The sequence below is a fragment of the Phodopus roborovskii genome, unplaced genomic scaffold, assembly GCF_943737965.1.
Source record: "Phodopus roborovskii unplaced genomic scaffold, PHOROB, whole genome shotgun sequence".
NCBI classification, from domain to species: Eukaryota; Metazoa; Chordata; class Mammalia; order Rodentia; family Cricetidae; genus Phodopus; species Phodopus roborovskii.
In genome coordinates, this window is record NW_026126007.1 from 215,534 (window position 1) to 236,254 (window position 20,721).

Sequence of the window (20,721 nt, forward strand, 5' to 3'; positions counted from 1 at the left end):
GAGTCTCTGTGAAGAGTTATGGGTGAAGCAATATGAAAAAAAATATTCTATAGAAAAGAACTTTTTATAAATATAAAAAGAACTAGACAAAATATGTTTGTATTATTTGTGGTCTTTTCAACTCTGGTTTATGAGGTAGTAAAAGTTCCTTATACTCAATGTAGTATTGATTCATCTATATGGATCTTTGATCTTTCCTAAAGTTTTCCAATATATATGAACATGATATTTGAGTCTTGATGCCTTTTTTATTCTATTTTTAAGGCAAAACCTTATATTTGGGAAATAAGTACTTATGTTAAATTTCCAAGAAATGGGTGAAAGTATCAATTAGTACTTCAAAATCAGAATCAAGTTCATGTTTGTATATGTGTGGACCATAAAACTACTGAAACACTGTACTAGACCACACTGTGCATATACAAACAGTTTTGTTTTGTTGGGGCAGGGCAAATTGTTAGGCAGTCTCTGGAAATTAGAGATCAGTAGATCAACTACAAGAACAAACAGGCTTTATGGAGTTCCTGAAGGCTTAAAGCCAGATTCCTTTTTCTTGGAAGATTTTTCCATGTCTTGGTTAAAAAGGGGTCATTAGGCCTTGTCCTCTGGGAGGGAGTCTATACCTGTTGTAATCAGGCCAGTTTAGAAAAAAAAATATTTTTCCCTGCAACAGATGGCCATTTCAGAAGGAACAAAGAAACTGCAGCTATCTGATAAGCAAAGTTTCTGTGTCACAGGGTTTCTGAGGAATGCTGGGAGTTGTTTCTGCTTCCTCATGGACATGTCCTCAGGCTAACCTTTGGTAGCCATTCTAGAGTGCTAAATCTATACAACATTCTTACAGGCCTACTTTGTGACCTAACATTCCAGCCTATTGATGAGAGGGGCCAGGATCAGTCATTCTTAGGTACTCTTAGCTGAACATGAGTGTTCACAGGGTGCTACTTGGAAATCTTGGACATGAGTCAAAGGTGAGCGGAGAGTCAGGCATGGGGAGATGGTAGGAGATTTGAGGAAATTCTTTTAGAATCACCTGGTTCACTGAACCTTAGGTCATTTCACTATAACTGCTTCTTGAAATATCTCTCTGAATGGACAGGGGACAGTTATTGTTATGACACAGGGTTAGGGTTGGTGTTATGGTCAGCCTGGGAAGGATAAGAGAGGACAGGTAAGAGAGTCAGAGAGGATCATAGCAAGAATCTCACATTGGAGTCAGTCCCTGAAGGCAATAGTTCTTAAGTTGATTCATGTAATTTTTTTTTATTTTAAATCTTCTTTTTAACTTTGACAGACTATCTTAAGATAGTATTGTTCATTGAGGAAGAGACATGTGTCTCTGTTTTCAATGGTCAGCAAGTTGGGGGTGTTCTGCTTTTGTAGAATCACTGAGGCTAGGAAGGTGATCTGGGTTTTGGAGCTGTTATGTGGCTAAGGTTGGCTCCTGGATGGAGTAGATATGTTAGGATTGATATAAAATATGGCCCAGGCCCCTGGACACAGTTCTGTAGCCAATAAGGATGCTTTCAAACTTATTCCAGTCATGACTAGGAGGGCCACTGCTTACTATTTTCTGTGTACGATGTGATGAAGAGTAAAAATTTTACTCTTACTGAAGATGGTTAGTTGATGAAGTAATAAAGTGGGCATGAATGGGCCACGGATTAATGTATCTGTGCATTGAGATTGGAACAGCACCAAAAGAGGGTTCCTTCTGGGGCTAGTTAGGATTTTAAATGAAAGTTATTTACATACTGACAAGAGTAGAAAGAGAACAAGGTAGATACTGGTTATTGAAAAGGCAATAATAGGCTGATATTTCTAGAGGACAGGAAGGTACCAGCTCAAGGTTGCAGAATGTGAAGTTTAAAGTTGTGAGGGGACTGGAAACCACAGGATATTGTTACAAGGGAGCAAAAGGGAAGTATGAGGTCACATTGGAGGAGTTGTCAGTATTTCTGAAAATGCAAAATAGTCTCAGGAAGTCCTTTACTATAGCCATTTATGAAATAAGATCAAAGGAAAGGTACTGATCTTGTAGAGTTGAGAGCTTAAGCTGAATGCTGATTGGCCTCCACTAAGGCAACAATAGGAGTGGGCACAGCACTTTTAAGAGATACAAAATTTTTAATTTTTCCTGTATTGGAGGGCCCAAATCCATCAAAATAAATATAGGTGAACCTTTCAACACCTTGGCTCATTTATTATCCTAGGGGTCTTGGATAGTGAAGATTACTGTGCCCCTTTCAGGTCTAAGTTTTTGGTGGAGTTATTTGGAGTTAATATCCTATAGTTCGTGGGGGAATAATGATATCTACAGCTCTAGAATGAATAATTTTTCCATATGGCCTGAGCTTTACCATTTTCTTCTTTAATCCTGAGAAAAGTAAATACATTTAGAGATAATATGGAGGGAAGAGGATGGAGTAGAACCACCATTGACTGAACTAGCTGCATAGAGGTCTAAAGAAACGTGAATGTCAGAAGCAAATACCAAGAAAGGACAGACCGTAAAGTAAAAGAGTTTAGGGGGATATTTTGCATATATTTGAAACTTCCAAGCATATTGTGCAGTCCCTGTTGGTTGGTAGTATGCAAAAAGCCTAAGACCATTAGAAAGAAAAAGGCCAAATGCTAAGATAGGTGTTATATGGGAGGAGACCTTATGATTTAGCTATCCTGTCAAGCACCAGGGGCCCAGAGCTTATGTGAGCTATAGAAGATGGATCCTGGTCATCAATCCCTGATGCACTGAGTGTAGGTTTAGAAGCAAAAGGTGAGAAACCTTTAGAAAAACTCAGTCACAAGGTAAAATGATTTTTGTGATAAGATCTATGGAAGGTTGAAGGAGGATATATTCAGCATTTTCCCAGAATAGGTGTCTGAAGAGAGTGAAAGAAGGTAAGTAGTCATATAGATAAATTGATGAAGAGCAAAATGATAGTTGTACATTAAATCAAATGGGTTGTGGAAGGAAAGGACTCAGGGCGTAGCAAACGTGAATTGGGGATAGAGTTAGGAGTTCATTCCAAAGAAAGTGAAGTTCAGAAACTAATTTTGATAAGTGAGTCTTGATGCATCTATTAGCCCTTTCTATCTTTTCTGAGGACTCAGATAGTAGGGAATGTGGAGAGGCCACTATATGGCTAAGGCCCTTTAAATAAGTTGGGTGACATTAGAGATTAATGCTAGGCCATTTTCTTGTATGGATCAAGGAAGTTCAAATCTAAGTAGAACATTATTCATGAGGTATACACAGACCACTTATGCAGTCTCAGTCATGGGAGGGAAAATTACACATCCTGAGAAAATGTGTCCCATAGTAAGAAGAGATTTGTTTTTTGTTAGGTGGCACATTGTGAAATATGTCTGCCATTTTTTTTTGATGGAGGATTACCCAGAATTAGTGTGGGTTGGAGGAAGAAGGGATAGAACATCCTTGGTTGATAGCCTTAAGAAGGACAAAAAAGCTGAGGCAGAAGAAGAGATTGTAGGCAACATTAGAGAGGAGGAGACACAATATGAAAGGACTCACAAGTAGCCAGCAGGAAGGGTTTCGCCTAAGTACCAGACAGACAATAGCTGTCCTGTAGAATAAGCTAGCACTGAGGACCCATAATGGGTCTAATAGCTTGCAGGACCTGTCGTTGGTACTCCGAGTGGGTAAAGATTAAGCTTGAACAATAAAGTAAGGAGGGTAGGGGAGTTATATGGCAAGTGAGTTGGCTTGAGAATATGCTTGTGTATGATTTTAGGCCTTGTCTATGTTTTAAGGAGATACGGTATTGAGAACTATGGGATAGCAAATAGGCTCCTACAGTAGGGGGAGTAATGGGAAGCCACCGAAGAAGAGGTATCCCAAAGATTTTATTCTATGAGGTAGTCCGGTAGAGGGTAAGGTAAAGTGTTAGTGTTAGCTGGTGGACAAGAAGCCTCTATAGAGGCAAGAAGGAGAAGAACAAATCCTGAGGTAGAAGGATAAAAAGAAAAAGAAAAATGTAATTTGGCTATTATACCTTGTCTAATATGGAGCTGGGCAACTAGGCATGATGAGGAAGTTTACATGGTCACCAAACCCTAGAGAGAATAGGGAAAAGGACCTTGGGCTGGTTCAGCCTGCCATCATAGGCTGTCTTAGGTAGGGTTTCTGGTGCTGTGGATAGACACCATAGCCATAGAAACTGTTATATAGGAAAACATTTGATTGGGGTTTTCTTAAAGTTTCAGGGGTTTAGTCCATTATCATCATATTGAGACGCATGGTGGTATGCAGGCACACATGATGCTGGAGAAGGAACTGAGAATTCCACATCTTTATATGCAGACAGCAGGACACTTTGTGCCACAATTGGAACAGTCTGAACATATGAAACCTCAAAGTACACGCCCCACAGTTAAACACTTTCCACAACATGACCACATCTCCTAATAGTGTCACACTCATGGGTCAAACATTCAAACACACAAGTCTAAGGGGTGATACCTATACAAGCCATCACAGGGCCAAGTTCTCAGAGTAGCATCAGTTTTCAGCCACCCAGCCCTGAAGATCCTGTCTATACACAGTTCAGGGAAGATATGGTGGTGGATAAGATAAAGGGAAGTTCTTTATCACACTCTGCAATTATGGAGACCATTGGTATCCTTTCTTTGGAGTTGGCCTCAGGGTAATTGCAAGAAGTTTCCATTTCTGTCTATCATAGGAAGCACTTTCCTAACTTTCCCACTTATCCTGCCCATGTAACCATTAAAAAATGTAAATACCATAAATGCCATATTCAGTAGAACTCTCCAAAGGGATTGAGGGCCATCATCTAGTCTCTTAAGGTACACGTACACACACACACACACACACACACACACACACACACACACAAATATAAAATGGGAAAGGAAGTAAGAGCTGAGGACAACCATGCCCTTTGAGTATGAGTATCTGGCTTGGTGTAGTGGAGGAGAGCCTATGTGAGTCATATGAAACACTCGGCAGAATTTCCATCTGTCTTCTGGATGACCACCCTTAAGATTGTTGAAATTTGCCATCTTATGGGAGTTCTTTTGGAGCCCAACCTTGAGACAAGTAATGATTTTGCCTCTAGTTGCCCTTCCCAGCATTAATCTGGCAATCACAGTGGGTGTTTGAAAAGGGAGATTTCTTAGCATCCAGCAGAGAGGCCTTGTCCAGTGTGCATTTTCAGGCAATTGAGACTGATTATCAAGCTTGTATTGATGTCAACGTCTATTATAGTAGAAAATATGACAGCAAGGTTTAATGATAGCTCTGGGCCCAAGAGAGGAAAAAGATTTAAGGCAACAAGAAGAGTCCAGTTTTCAATTAGAAAAGAACAGTTAGTTAGAAGGAGAAGAGAAGACTGCCTTGAAGAAAGGGGGTCAGTAAGTAATTTCTGGAAGTAAGCAAAGAGGAGATAGTAAAGACTTAGGAAAGACTTTTTCCTTCCAGGTCCAAGTATTAGGGACCATAAGTAAGAAGCGTGTCATAAGGAGGATTCCAGTATCATATAAAGATATGAGGAATTAAAGTCATGAGAATAAAAAGTAATAGGGTTGGAGACATAGAAGGGAGTGTCATAAGACATAGTCTCAAGCCTGAGGATACGCCCCCTCCCCCCTGGTACAGGGGCAAGACTTGTTAGAGAGATGTCCAAATCACAGTGGATATGAGTTCCCATGCACACGGTGAGCCCTGCAAATGCGCATAGGGAGACTGTGTGAAGTATTTGCATGGCTTTCATAGAATGAGAGAGAAAGAGAGAGAGAGAGAGAGAGAGAGAGAGAGAGAGAGAGAGAGAGAGAGAGAGAGAGAGAGAGAGAGAGAGAATGCAGGCAACTATAAGAAAGACAAATTTAACCAAGTAGGCTAAGAGAGATGAGTGAGTGGAGCAAGTACCAGAAGGATGTGACTGAAGGTACAGACACAAAATCTGGAGTCAAATATGATGGATGCCAGAAGCCTGCACACACAAATGATCCAATCCTAGGAAGGCCAAGTTAGCAGTTTGGTTCTGGTAGGAAGGATTGTAACTGTAACCAGAGTAAGGAGAACATCCTTCACCTTTTATGATTGTGGGTAAATTAAACCTTTAAAGCTTAAATGCAAGATGATTGCTATATTTTGTTATGTACCTTTCTCACTTACTATGACCTGGTGATTTTTAAGTTTTTACAATTTTTAAGATCAGTATGTGGTTAAATTGATTTTACTCACTAAATATATTATTAAAAAAGAAAAAGAGTATTTTAATTACCACACATATTTTAAGTATCTCTAAGGTGCTAAGATTTGATTATGATGAATGTTTTGGTAGTAACTCAGGTGTTATTATAATAAGACAATACCAGCTTTGTGAATTAAAGTAGATAAAATATATATGTTCCATGTTACATACAGACACATAAACACACTGTGAAGTTTCAATGTAAAAAATAAGACAGTTTATTCTGGAATCATTTTGAGTGACAATGCCCCAGAAGAACAGATTAAGGTTACCCCAAATTGCATATTCCAATGTGGAAGCAGTTTCATGATGTTTTATGGTTTTGAAGAACAAAGAATGTCATGAATCAAGGCAAGTTTAAAGTACTTTGATGGATAGATTTAGAGAGTATAGCAAGATAGGTAAAGCTTTTCCATAGGCCTTTTAGACATTATCTGTTGATATTTTTAGTTTTGTGTTGGTAGAAACTAGTTGCCTACTAAGCTAATATATTTCAGCTAATATATTTCAAAAGGTTCTCATTTATTATTTACATGATGCTGATTCTGACACAAGACATAGGAAAGGGACAGCTATTCATGAAGTTAAAGCCAGCCCAAGATAAGGTAATTATCCTCTGGCCTTGCCACTTTCCAACCTCCCCATATCACTATTGTTTTAATCAGATAAACACCCTTTGAAGACACAGTTTCTTTTCAGGAACTTTTCAGGAACTTTTACAAACTCCACAGGTGACTAGTTTGTCTGCTTTAATTTAGATATAGGCACATTTTACCATCTAATCTTCATAGTACAGCCTAATATAAACAAGACTACAGCCATTAATGAAGATATAGCTAGAGGTATGTTAATATAGACATGTCGATTTTAATGTATTAAAGATGTTTCATTGTGATGCATTAAAGTTTAAATATGTGACTACTTATGGAAGTAAATATTCACTCAGAAAGTTTAAAAAAAATCAGTAAGCTAAATATGGATCAGTGTAAGGGTGAAAACTGCTGCTTATTGTCAGGTAGAATGAATGTAAGTCTGAGTTTAAATACATTGATGAATTTACTCAAGACTTCTGGGTCTTAAATTTCCCCTCTCAAAAATGTAGAAAATCAATTAATATTGATTCCTTCTAATATTAAAGAGTATGTTTATTATTATCTTCAGAGTCCTGAGAATATAAGTTTTAAATAATAAATGTTGACATAAACACTTAGGGGGTTGTGGGTACTGATACGTAGTTTAGTACAAGCTAAGTAGTTAAAGGCCTTAAGTTCAATTCCAGCACCCTAATTCCTCCAAAGGCTCTAAGAAAAGTAAAATAAGGCAAATTAAAAATAAATATAAGTAAAACTATAGAAGGAGAAAAAAGAATAGATACACAAGGATTTAAATTAGATGATAATGGGGCTAGATAGTTGGGTCACTAGTTATGATCATTAGCTTCTCTTTCCTGGGATCCACCAGGTTTGGTTCCCAGAACCAATATTGTTCACCATAGCCATCTATAATTCTAGCTCTAGGGCATCTGATACCTTCTTCTGGCCTCCATAGGTTTCAGAAACAAATGAGCTCTACATACATACATGTAGGTAAAACAGTCACACACATTAAAAAATAATGTAAACTGGTATCACACACCTTTAATCCTACCACTTGGGAGGCAGAGGTAGGAGGAACTCTATGAGTTCAAGGCCAGCCTGGTCTACAGTACTAGTTCCAGGACAGGCTCCTCAATACAGAGAAACCCTGTTTTGAAAAACAAAATGAAAACAAAAAAAATGTAATTTAGAAAGGAATATAGATACTTTCAATTAAAAAAACTATGGTTATGTACAAGTAGAGAATTAATTCAAATATATTACTGGGCTGACACTAGTTAACTAGTGAGATGGACTTGCATGTCTTCATATAATTTTTCATAATTTATAATATTACTGGTTATAAAATCAGGATAAATAAAATCTAAAATGAAGTAAAAATTAATATTTTTCATTTAAAAAATTATTGTTTTTGTTTAAATCTCTATCTCTGACTCACAAACTCTAATAATATATTGCTAATATTTAAATTTAAAGATTAAAAGAGAACCTTTTTCAGGAAGAAATATGAGCAGCAACTTTAAAAATACTGTTATTTAATAGAATCTATCCCTTTCAATCAAGTTATCATTCATGCATTCTTACTAGGTATTGAACCCAATATCTTGTACATGCTAAGCCAGTGATCTTCCACAGATCTACCTAATCAGACACTTTTTCCTTTTTAACAAAATACCTTTTTTTCATACAAATTATTTTGAGAACATTTTTCCCTTCCTCAACTCCTCCAAAATTCTTCCTACCAACTTTAAGCTCTCTGTCTCTCTCTGTCAGTGTCTCTCTCGTCTCTCTCTGTCTCTGTCTCTCTGTCTCTGTCTCTGTCTCTCTCTCTCTCTCACACACACACACACACACATATATATATATCGAGAGAGAGAGAGAGAGAGAGAGAGAGAGAGAGAGAGAGAAACCCAACTCGAGGAAAAATCTACATGAAAGCAGACAGACAGACACAAAGGAAGGAAAGAAAACAATAACACAGAAACATACAAAAGCAAAACAAAACGCTTAAAACAAAACAAAATAAAACAACAACAACAAAAAATGGACCATTTTGTGTTGTCCAGTTACTCCTAAGAATGGGGACTGCTGTAGAGTGGGTTGATAGTCAAAGTGACATCCCTTTGAAGAAAATTGATTTCTCCTTTGTCAGCATGTATCAGTTGAAGTTAGCTGCTTGGCTAGGGTTTGGACTTTATGATTTTTGTTCTTTTGAAATGAAGGTCACCTATTACAATTTTATTATCAATTTGCAGTCGAGTTACTATTATTAAGCTTTCCTAAGAATTGTTAAATACTCCCCTTTTGGGTGACATTCAGAAAATCACTTTTCTAGAAACACTAAATGTGACAGTTTTAGTTCAGTGTGAATTATTTTACCTCACTGTTTGGAATAACAAGCCATGGGAAGAATGAATAAAAGGAGATAAATGTATATTTTTTTTTAAGTCTAAACTGAAAATAGAGTGAAACTATAGGTCTATTTAATACTTTTATTTTACCAGCTGGATTTTAAATGAACATATCAGGTAAGAAATAAAATATTTGCATTTATATACATGTACATATGCATATTAGTGTATATCTTAATATATACTGACTACAGAAAATTAAAAAACACATTAGTTTTATTATTATTGCTATTATTGTTATCATATTATTATTATTATTATTATTACAGAGGAGCTGTATAAAGTTTATTGACTGCTTTTCTCCATAGAATTGCTGGCCCAAGCCTCTTTCTGCCTATAATCAATTTCAGCAGTAAAATGATATTCTCTACCTTGAAGCACTTTCTCACACAAAAATACAAGAGCACTTTGAAAATGGTATTTCATAAAGATTTTAACTATTGATATCTCTGTGTTGTGTATGGACATATAATAATTCATTGTCATTTTTAATCACATTAAATTTCATCTAAAACAACCACTACTATTTAAAATACACAGGCCATTTTTAATCTCTTTTACAAGATTCGTCATGTGGTCCTAGGTTACTGTGGTGGACTAGGTAGCTTTGCTAGTTGTAACTGTGCTTTGCTGGATGCCTAGCTGACTCTTAGTGTATAATTACCTCCTATGAGCTAGCTAGAGCAACTTGGCTTTGCTCCACATCTCTCATCTTTTCACAACTTGGCTCAGGTATGTTTCTATAGTGGAAAAAAGTGCCATGTAGAGTACAAAAAAATGATCAAACCCTTTTGAAGCCAATGTCTGGAAGTAGAATGCAATCCTTTCAGCTACATTTTACTGGTCAAAACAAGCCAGGGGCTGACACTGATTCAAGAGGCAGAAAAATGGGGAAGAGAAAAGCAGTGAGGCCATTGTAAAGTGCATGAACTCATCAAAGGGTGATGAATATTAGGACAATTTTGCTGTTATACTACCTTTTAGAGCAGATGTTTCTGCACAACATAGCTCCCCTGCCAAGTAATATTTTCACACAAGAATACTCTCTAAACAATGCCAGTATCAGGCTTTCTGAAACACTATTTACTGTGTTAAAACATCATTAATTATTAATGTAAAAATATTGCTTCAATGTATCAAAATCAGAAGCCATGTTTAAAAGTTTGAAGACAATGGCTGTATGTCCATATTCCTTTGAGTGCCATAACATATCTTCTCTGATATAGTCTCTTATACCTCTGTGATGTGATCATTTTCTGCCCTTCAACAGATGCTATGCTTGAATAACACTGGCTTATTGTGATTCCGTTAATCATAAAATGGAATTTGATCCCATAATCTGAAGATCTCTCTGCTTGTAGTCTTTTACCTTCCACATCTTCCCACTAATATTTTATTCAATTTTTAAAATTCAGTTGAGGAACACCTGCTTTCTGTTATTCTCTTCAAAATGGATTACTTCTCTCTTATTTGTACCAGCAGCAGATTTATGACAGCAGTATCAAGAGGATTATAATGATAATTTCTTGAAGAACTATTCTTTCCTGGAATTTGAAAAAATCTGTGAAAACAATAGCAACAGGTAAAAGTATAAGAAGAGGAGGAGGGGAGGAGGAGAAGCAGGAGAAGGATGAGCAAAAGAAAAAGAGGAGAAGGAGAAGGAGAAGAAGAAAAGAAGAAGAAGAAGAAGAAGAAGAAGAAGAAGAAGAAGGAGGAGGAGGAGGAGGAGGAGGAGGAGGAGGAGGAGGAGGAGGAGGAGGAGGAGGAGAAGGAGAAGAAGAAGAAGAAGAAGAAGAAGAAGAAGAAGAAGAAGAAGAAGAAGAAGAAGAAGAAGAAGAAGAAGAAGAAGAAAATTTTATCTGCCTATTCTTCCTGGTGTGGGGGACAGTATGAAGCATATGAATAATATTGATTAAATGTTGTGTAACTTAAATGCTTCTCTTTGACATGTGTTGAAAACAGGTGTAGTGTTATGCAATTTATCAATATTTTCTGCACAATTGAGAAAAGTTAGAAGAGCAATTTAAGTGCTTAGCTTATTTGCTTCCACGTACTGAATTCTTCAAAAAAAAAAAAAACAATAAACATATGATTTTAAAATAAATAGTGGCATGCTTAGATGTTTAAGAAACACATGAATCAAATACACAAATCCAAAACGTATTCTCTTATTTGCTACTAAGTTAACCCTCATCACCTTTTAGCATCATATTTTTTAAAATTTTAAATTTAGCCAATGATAACAAGGCACTAGTTTTCAAAATCTTTAGAGAGTTTTGTGTTAATTGAGTACTGCTCTGGAACATTCTTTATTGTTTGTTTAGAATGCCAGGCATACTGATGTCCCAGTGAATTAATGGACTCCCTAATGTTGCACAACATAAAAAATTACAGGTTGATTTTTTTGGATATATGTATTTATGATTGTTTGCACTTGAGATTGAATCCATGAGCACATGTGATAGGGTATATGTAGAGGTCAGAGTACAACTATGAGTGTCAGCCTTTGCCTTCAACCTTATTTAAAACAGGGTACTGTGTTCAATGCTGTGAGTATTAGGCTAGGTATCCACAGTCTTCCAGAGAGATCCCTGTATACATTTCCCATCTGGTTGAGAATGCTGGGACTATAAACATGTAAACCCAACTTAATACGGGTCTCGGCAATCTGGTCTCAGTTTCTCACCTTTGGGAAAGATATGCTTTAGCCAATGAACCATCCCCACAGCCCCAAATCTGAGAAAATTACCAATTCAGCCTAGCATAAAGATTAAGTATTTTTGCTATTTAGCATGTGACATTGACATACTGAAAGGAAAGAACAGGAATTATTGATTACATGAAAACCTTACAGTCTTGAGGAGGTGGAAAAATGACTAAGTGGTTAAGAGCACTTCTTTCTCTTACAGAGGACCTGATAACGGTTTAGCTCCCAGGGTGTCTTGTGACTTCTATAGTATTTGTAGGCATTTTATTGCACATAGAAGAAGAAATCATTCATACCCATAAAACATATTTTGGTTTTAGAAAACCCAAATGAACTAGAATTATACTTGGTAATATAAGAAATCATATGCCTAAGTAAAGAATTCATTTTTTAAATGAAGTTTGAAAGAAATAGGCATGATAAGAAAATGAAACATGCTGGTTTTGTTTAATCATTATTATTTGGTATTAAAACAAAACATTTATAGATAATGAGTTGATTTCCATCAACTGTTGTGTTGTTACTCTTCAAGGTTCAAATGTGCAAACTGTCTGAGTCATTTTCTATGTAGTTAGTACAATAATATATACATTGTAAGGTAGTGGTTATGTTTCATAGAGACTTACTGCTGAATAGAATATCATTTTCCAACTGGAGTTAATGTGAAAGTATCACATTATATAACTTAGCTGTGGAGTACTTTTTAACTCCAAAGGATAACTTGGCTTTTTTTTTTTCATTATCTTTGCAGACAGATTTCAGTGCTATTTCTGGTATATTAGAGCCTCTAAAAGTATTTGGTGCTAAGTGATAATGAACAAATATATGTTAATTTTCATCTGCTAAATCCTAAGAACATTCCAGAACTTTGATACTCCTCTTAAAGAAGAAAATGTATCCCACTGATATATTTTGCTTTCTGCAATGATATTCCTTGAGATATAATTAGTAGATCAAGCATGAAGAAGAACATTTGGGTTTTCAATTCCTTCCTGACATGGATGACCATGACAATTTTTTGCAATGTGTGAAATGTTGAAATAGGAATGGTTCATCCACCTGGCCTCACTTTGTTCTGAGTAACTAGCTTGCCTATAGGAGCAGAGGCCCTTTCCCGAGGACTTTCATGTGGATTTGGTTCATGGAAAGTCTTAAGGAACACAAGAAAAGGGAACATAAAAAGATACAAGTATACTTGAGTGATGGGAAGTCCTCTCAGGCAGTTTTCTTGCTTCTTCCATTGTCTGCAGAAAAATCGTTTTCTTCTCTGAGTATATAAGTTCCAGTGTTTCACAAGACACTATCTTCAGCTTTGCAAGCTTTCTTTTGGAAAGCTTTTACAATAGTACTCATTCTGGCAAGGGCCTTTGGATATTCAAAACAGAATTTGACTCTTCCTCCATGTTAGGGATGTTTAACAAGAAGGAGGACACAATAAAGGAAATTTGAGTTTTTGAACACATTCTCAGCCAGGGACTATATTGGACATCTTACATTTATTAACCATTTAATCTTCATGTTATCAAATTAGGCAATGCTGTGCATCAATCTAAGTTTAAGTTTACAAAGGGGAATTACTATGAAGTATGAGCACTATGGTTCAAAAACGAATAAATTAATGATAGCATATTTTACACATATCTATCTTACTTATAAAAAGTTCATTCTACTTAAAAGTTTCACATCATTACCACAATCTGGTTAAAAATGAAAATATTGAGGCCTGGACTGGAAAGGAGACTTGCCCAGGATCTTTTAAGAATATAGATGATATGGATTTTAAGGCATTCTGAATGTGGAGTAAAATTTTATTCACAAAATTACAATGTTTCATGCTTTGTGAAACACACTTCATCGATGTGAACTTCTCCTTTCCAAATTCTCTCTATATAAGTTATAACCCTTTCAATCACTACATTTATAAAACTAAATATGAAACAAATTTTATGTGTCTTTATTGAGAGACTTTTAAAGCATTATTAATATGTGTTGTTGACAATTAGTATAGTGGTCATTCTTGAAGAGGTTAGTCCACAGATGGATGCAAGTTTGCTACCATGTACATGTAATATCCTGTTTACACAGGTAATATAAATATTTTCACTTTACAAATATTCATTGAGCTATAAAACATTTGATATATTTCCTGTATGCATATTATGTTGCAATACAATGTTTGTTAAATTTTTCAAAACCTTGCTTTAGAAAAAGAAATCACCTATGAAAAATGCCTATTGAAACTACAGTAGACTACATTATTTTGTGGTGGGTAATTCAGCAGCATTGCCTCCCAGGAGATTTTGAATACCAGCTTTTGCAGTCTTTTTGGTGTATCCAGTATCCAGAGATTTGTAATCACTGAGCAGTCTCTTCCCTTTTTGAGCAACAGATACATCCATGCCTTGACCTTTCTGTAACCAGAAGGTCATGCTAAATTATCTGTGTGCTCTTTACCTTTTACTGGAACATTGTATTGATTCTTCTGTATTTTTCAGGTTAAAAGACTGATGCAACTGAGGAATCAGAGGCCTCTTAAACAGCTTCAAAAATGCATTTCTGAACCTTCCACAGTTTTTTCTGTGCATGTTTATTTTTCTCCTCTTTGTTTATGCCACACACTAATATTTTTTTAACATCTTCTCTGCTTCCATATATCTTAATTTCATACTTACAGAACTCTAGAAGGATTGTTATTTTACAATTGTTTCATCTTGCTATTTGGGTTAGCAGAGAAGTCAATAACTGAATGGCTGAATCTGCTGAGTAATGCCAAAAGTTCACTGAGTTCATTTAATAAAGGAAGCATTAGTCATGAAAGGAACTGAAAACAGAGAGCCACAGAATCTTGTGGTACAAAAAAGATGTGGCATTTTGTTTTACAAATTCATTTCATGCACTTAAAAAGAAAGACATTAATATTGGAATTTTAGGCAAATGCAAATGCGTTCATTTCCCTAAATGTTACCTATGAAATAGATGTCAATAATGAGATGGGAGGGAAAAAATCTGAGGTTACATTTAAAATAGCCAAATAATCAGCAGAGCAAGAGTATGAATATTTATGGGCTTAACAATCCAAAGTTTACTTTCCTCATTCTCAGTTATTGTGTGTACACAATTGAAACTCTCTTTCTTTGCTATTCTTATAGGGGCTACATTTATACTCATACCATTATCTACTATTATAGGGGTTATAATCACATGTACTGCAAATGAACTCAGCATTTTTCACTAGATCCTATGGCATACTAACATTTTCTATGTACTTAGAACTTATCATTAGATATAGAAGCACTAATAGAAGAATAAAGGATTAAAATCATATATTTATTAAAAATAGATTATTGACATTCATGTGCAACACCTATAGCATACATGAATTTTGTTGTATTTCAATGTCATGAGTGTGCTTTGAGGTGTTATTACATCAGTTTCTATTTTACTAATTGGTGCAAAGCTTTATTTACTAGGATACCACAGCTAGAGAATTAACAGGGCACTTGAGTGTCAAAATTAGATTTTGCTGCCTCTAGAACCTGTGCTCCTTTTGCTATAATAATATACAATGAGTAGAGAGTAGTTAAAACAAAGTGCAGGATGCAGGAGTAATGAGCTGATTTTTTTTTTTTTTTTGCCTGTGGGGTGGTCATACTCTCTGTAGACTAAGCATCTGAAGCTCTGTGACATTTAATTGAGAATTGCTTTGGTAGATGGAAATTGATCTCAAAATGCTTTAATATTTGCTTTTACATTAAAGCAAATATATATTAAGAAAGGATGGCAAAAAGTGCTTCAGCATGTGGTTTCACAGAACTGATATACCATCAGATATTGAGGAATTGATCTTGCCACAGCCAGGATAAATTCATTCTGTCTCATTTTCTGAAAGCATGTTCCTTCTGAATGATAAATGGAACAAATAAGACTTGGATTTCTGTTGTGATACTTCAGTGAATATTTGATTATGTATGTGTTTTGAAAATTGATAAATTAATAAGACCAGTCTTTTTACTATTAACCCATTGCTTCCTTGCATTATGATCATCTATTAGATATACTTTGGAGCATTTTAGCTAAGCAGAATCATTTGACTATAAGAAACCTGTGTCAGATTTGGAATATAGACAAGATTCTCTCATTCTGTATCTCTACTTTGTTTTCCTAAACCAAAGCATGTTTCATCCTCTTCAATACTTTTGTTAGATGCCCTGAGATATGCATTATATTTATCAACTTTTATTACTCTTTTTTTGAATAAATGCCACTTTGCCATCCATGTTCTCCTTGGTTTGTCAGAGTTTATCTGGCAATTAATATAGATGTATAATATGGTCTAACAACAATCTTTTTCAGAAAAATATATTTTCTTTTATTTAAAACTGGCACATTGCTCTCTTCAAGATGCATCTTTTTATAATTTTAGAAGACATTCTTTTCTCAATTGTTTCTATCCAACTTGCTCCTGAAATAAACAACATTTCAAGATGTATTTCAATTCAATTATATAACAGAACCTCAGTATTATTCATGTTTACATTTGAAGATCTTTGTGGTATTATTAGGAAGCATACACTCGTCTCCTCAGAGTCATAAAATGTCACTGTCTTTTTAAGATGTGCTTATACATTATGTATGATAAACCTGCTTTAAAAACTTGAATCATGGCATTTTGTATTATTTTAATTCTTACTCTGAAAATTTCAGAAAGAACTATTGGGGAATAATTTCACTACAAAAATAGTTTGTGAAAATAGGTTATTGTTGCTCTCATATCATAAAAACTGAGCATATAAGAATGGCTGACTTGCCTACAGGAGCTAGGTTTTTCTGCACAGGAGGCACATACTTAGGCAGCAACAGGTCCCAACATTGACATTGCTATCTGGTTGTAGGAAGCAAAAAAAACTTTTATGTCTTTAATGTTAGAGGTATCAATGGGTTATTCCTTGTATACAGGGATTTTCATGATAAGTTTCAATGTTTGTTTGCAATCTAAGTAGCTCATAAGTAGTTTCAAATCACTTAGAAGCTAGTGTTAGGTCTGTTATTGGACACTTTGGGAAAACAATTCCTGAATCAATTCCACAGACTGTCTTTTCAACAGTTAAGTTTTCCTGAATTCACTTATTTCCTGTGTGAGGCATTATTATTCATGAATATGTTTTCCCATGTGGAAAACCATCTGTCATCTGGGTATTGTGTGTCTGATTTACCAATGTGAGCTCCATCCAGCACCTCAATTGGGTTTATTGTTGCTCCATGAACTTCAGTGCTATACTAACTAAGTCTTTGTGGATAATCTGGATGATAAAAGAGATGAAAGTAATCTCATACGAAGCAATTGTGGGTGTTATTTTTTAAATCAAAAATAGGAAAGATTTTGGAATATATATAAGAAGAAACAATATATCTGTAATCTCACAATTGAAAGATAATAAGGTGGAGAAAAGTAGCATGGTTAAGATGGAAGAAACGGAGGTTTCCTTCCCCAGATGCAAAATGTTGGTTTCATCACCGTCTAATTTTTTGTTTTTGTTTTTGTTTTTTAACAAAGGAGATGCATAGTCAAATTCTTTGTCTCACCTGTTCCTTCGAGATGAACACATTTATGTTAAAATGACAGAAATGATACCACGGTGATTAGATCCATTTGCACAGTTCCATGCCTCCCATTAGTAGTTACTCTAAGAATTTTAGGAATTATTAGTGATTATAGAAAATTTAGATTCTTTAATGGAATTTCTAAGGAAATACCCTAGAAAAATAAGTAAAACGTCTTAGTAGACTGATTTTACCCTGTTTGAAACAGATTTTCCATCTACAGCTATACCATATTGAACACCATTGATGTCATCTGATTCCAAAAGTTAAGCATGGTTAGATATGTGGATACCTGGATGAAAGACTAGCTAGGTATTGGGTACTTGGGTGGGAGAACACATGAGATTACCAGGTGTAGTAGGATTAAAACTAACTAACTAAATAAACCAGATCTTCACCAAATATGATTTGTTTTAAAATGAGAACAGGAACTTCTGAATAATTGTGTACAAAATGTGACAAAGGATGTTTAACAATCTGACAGATTAATTGGATGAACTATGCTTTGACTTTTCAATTTACCATCATTAACAGTTCAAATATATTTGTCCTAAAGTTATTTTCATTGATTCTGCTTATCAACTTGGGCTTTCTTGTTCATCCATTACTCTTGGTTACTTATTAATTAGATACATCAAATACATTTAAATATAGTTGTAAACTTCCAAAGACTTCATCATAGATACAGATAATAAAAATTGTGATTTCTTCTACAAGTGGCTATGTTTTTTCATTTCAGTTTGGAAAGCAGCACATAGACAACCTCTTCAGTGACCTGCAGGATGGGAAACGCCTCCTAGACCTCCTGGAAGGCCTGACAGGACAAAAACTGGTAGGAATCTTCCTTCTTCTATCTGCACTTCCTTCCTTCCTTTCTTCCTTCCTTGCTTGCTTCCTTCCTTCCATTCACTGTCCCTCCCTCTCTTCCTTCCTCTCTCTCTTCCCTATCTTTCTCCCTCCTTCTCTCTTTCTTTTCTTTCTTACTCATGTATTTGTAGTTGGACTGAATGCACATTTATATGTGGACATAAAAGCACATTTTTACATGTGTGTGTGGAGACAAAAGGTTGGATTTGGATATCTTCCTCAGTTGCTCTCTACTTTATGATTGAGGCAGAATCTCTCACTTGAACCTAGACCTCATCAGTTCTGCTCCTCCATTCAGTCAGCTTTCTTCTGTTGTCCCTGTTTCTGCCTCCTGATCCATGTGATTACAAACAGGTTACAATGCCTACTTGGTTACTACATACATGCTAGGACCTCATATTCTTGTCCCCACACTTGAACACTAAGATATCTTTTTAGTCCAGGAAATTTATTTTGAAATTTTCAGTAACCTCAATAAAGTGTCAGAACTGAAAGAAGCAGTTTTATTTGCGTCATCAATGTATTGTTCAGATAAGCAATAAAGTACTTAGTACTTATTACTGAACTAAATAATGCATATTAAAATATTCATTATGGCATTGTCTATCTTGTTGCAGAATAATAAAGTAAATAATAAAGTAAAAATTTTCAGCAATATAGTCTCTTAATTAATAAGCAATAATGACTTTACTTTAAAAAACTCATTCATAAGGAATAATTGTATAATGGATTTTATGTATAAATACTTTAAACTTTGTGTTATTTTGTATTTTTCATATATTTTTAAACCCAAAAGCCTAAGAGATGAAAATTTAATTTCCTTTTGAGAATTTTTAACTCGTATAATTTTAGAACATTCCTATGAGGGTGATAGCATGATTATACAATCTTGTATGTCACTAAAGTCACAGAAGAATTCAGTTGATGAAAGTCTCATTATGGAAAAAATTTCTCTGTACTTAAAGTTTTTATTTTTAGATTTCTATCATCCTTATAAGTAGGGTTTAAGACTCCAGTCTATGTACAGTCATCCATTCTGCATTTCTCATGAGTCTTTTTCAATTATTGTTTTAATCTTTTTTTCCTTACCATAGATTTCCAGCGTGTGCATTTAAGTATGTGCATACATGAGTGTCTCCCCCCCCAACATGTATGAAGGTTTTGCAAAGAAACTCTAGCTGTCCATCAAAGTTAATCTGGCCCAAATCCTATCTCTGAGTTGCCTCCTGCAATTCACTTACACCAAGCCAAGTTGGTCCCTGTTCTGTTAGACATTGCCCAGAATTTTGCTTTGTTATATTGTTTACCTATTTTGCTTTCTGTGCTTTTATATATTCTGAGAGTCCTTGAAAAACATTTGCTTCTGCTTGCTATTGAAAACTTTTTGTAAACAAATTTCTAAAATTCAATTCTCACTCTTAAATTCCATTGAACTTATTTTTGCCTTTAATTTGCTGAAATAATATTTTGCTCCATAAAGTAAGCAGGGCTATGACAGTGATTTTAAAATATTGTAGTTATACTAAAAAGATACATTATGCATTCATTTTTAATGAACTTCAATAGCTATATATGATTAATAATATGTTGGTACATTTATTCAAATAGTTTATTTACCCATTTACTTTTGAGATTATTACATAATTATTACATCTCTCCCTTTTCCTTTTTCCCTCCAATATAGCCATATACTGTTTCACACTTTCCCTCAAATTCATAGCCTCTTTTTTCACTAATTGTTAATGCATATATTATATTATATTATATTATATTATATTTCTTAATATAATATATCCAATCTGTGTAATGTTACTTACATGGTTGTTACCTATTTGTATATTTGATACATTTTTAAGAACTTTTAACTTGGGTTGATGACTTCTTGAAATAAAATAATCAAATTCTTCACATTTAAAATTTTGTCAGACAGTCATTTGGAAGGAACAGTGTAGGCTTAGTCTTAATTTCAATATATGTACACTTTATATATATAAGCATACATGCAGATGTGTGTGTTTTAATATATTGATAGAGAAATAAGTGCCTTGGAATCTGTATTCATGCAGTCAGTTCTGTTCATAAAGAAATAAATAAACCTCACTGTCTTTCAGTTGTTTGTTTAAGGTTATTATTTCATAACCTGTTTTCATTATCTGCACATTTATGGTGATATTTCAAAGCTTTTCTTTAAAAAGATGTTTCTATACCTTTGTTTTCTTGCTCTTCATGGTGATATGTGGGAAAACACTCAAATACAGGCTGTTTTTTACTTAGATATTCAAGGATTAAATGTTCTTAGATAT

The 20,721-nt window shown here is 34.9% G+C and overlaps 1 protein-coding gene across 1 annotated transcript in view; it reads left to right on the forward strand.

Moving 5' to 3' along the window:
- Positions 1 to 923: 923 nt before the first annotated feature.
- Positions 924 to 20,721, forward strand: part of LOC127218269 (dystrophin-like) — a 46,725-nt gene continuing 26,927 nt past the window's right edge. Inside the window, exons 1-2 of the mRNA XM_051179303.1 lie at positions 924 to 971; positions 18,291 to 18,383. Of these exons, the coding sequence (XP_051035260.1) occupies positions 924 to 971; positions 18,291 to 18,383 (141 nt within the window). The remainder of the gene's footprint in view (positions 972 to 18,290; positions 18,384 to 20,721) is intronic.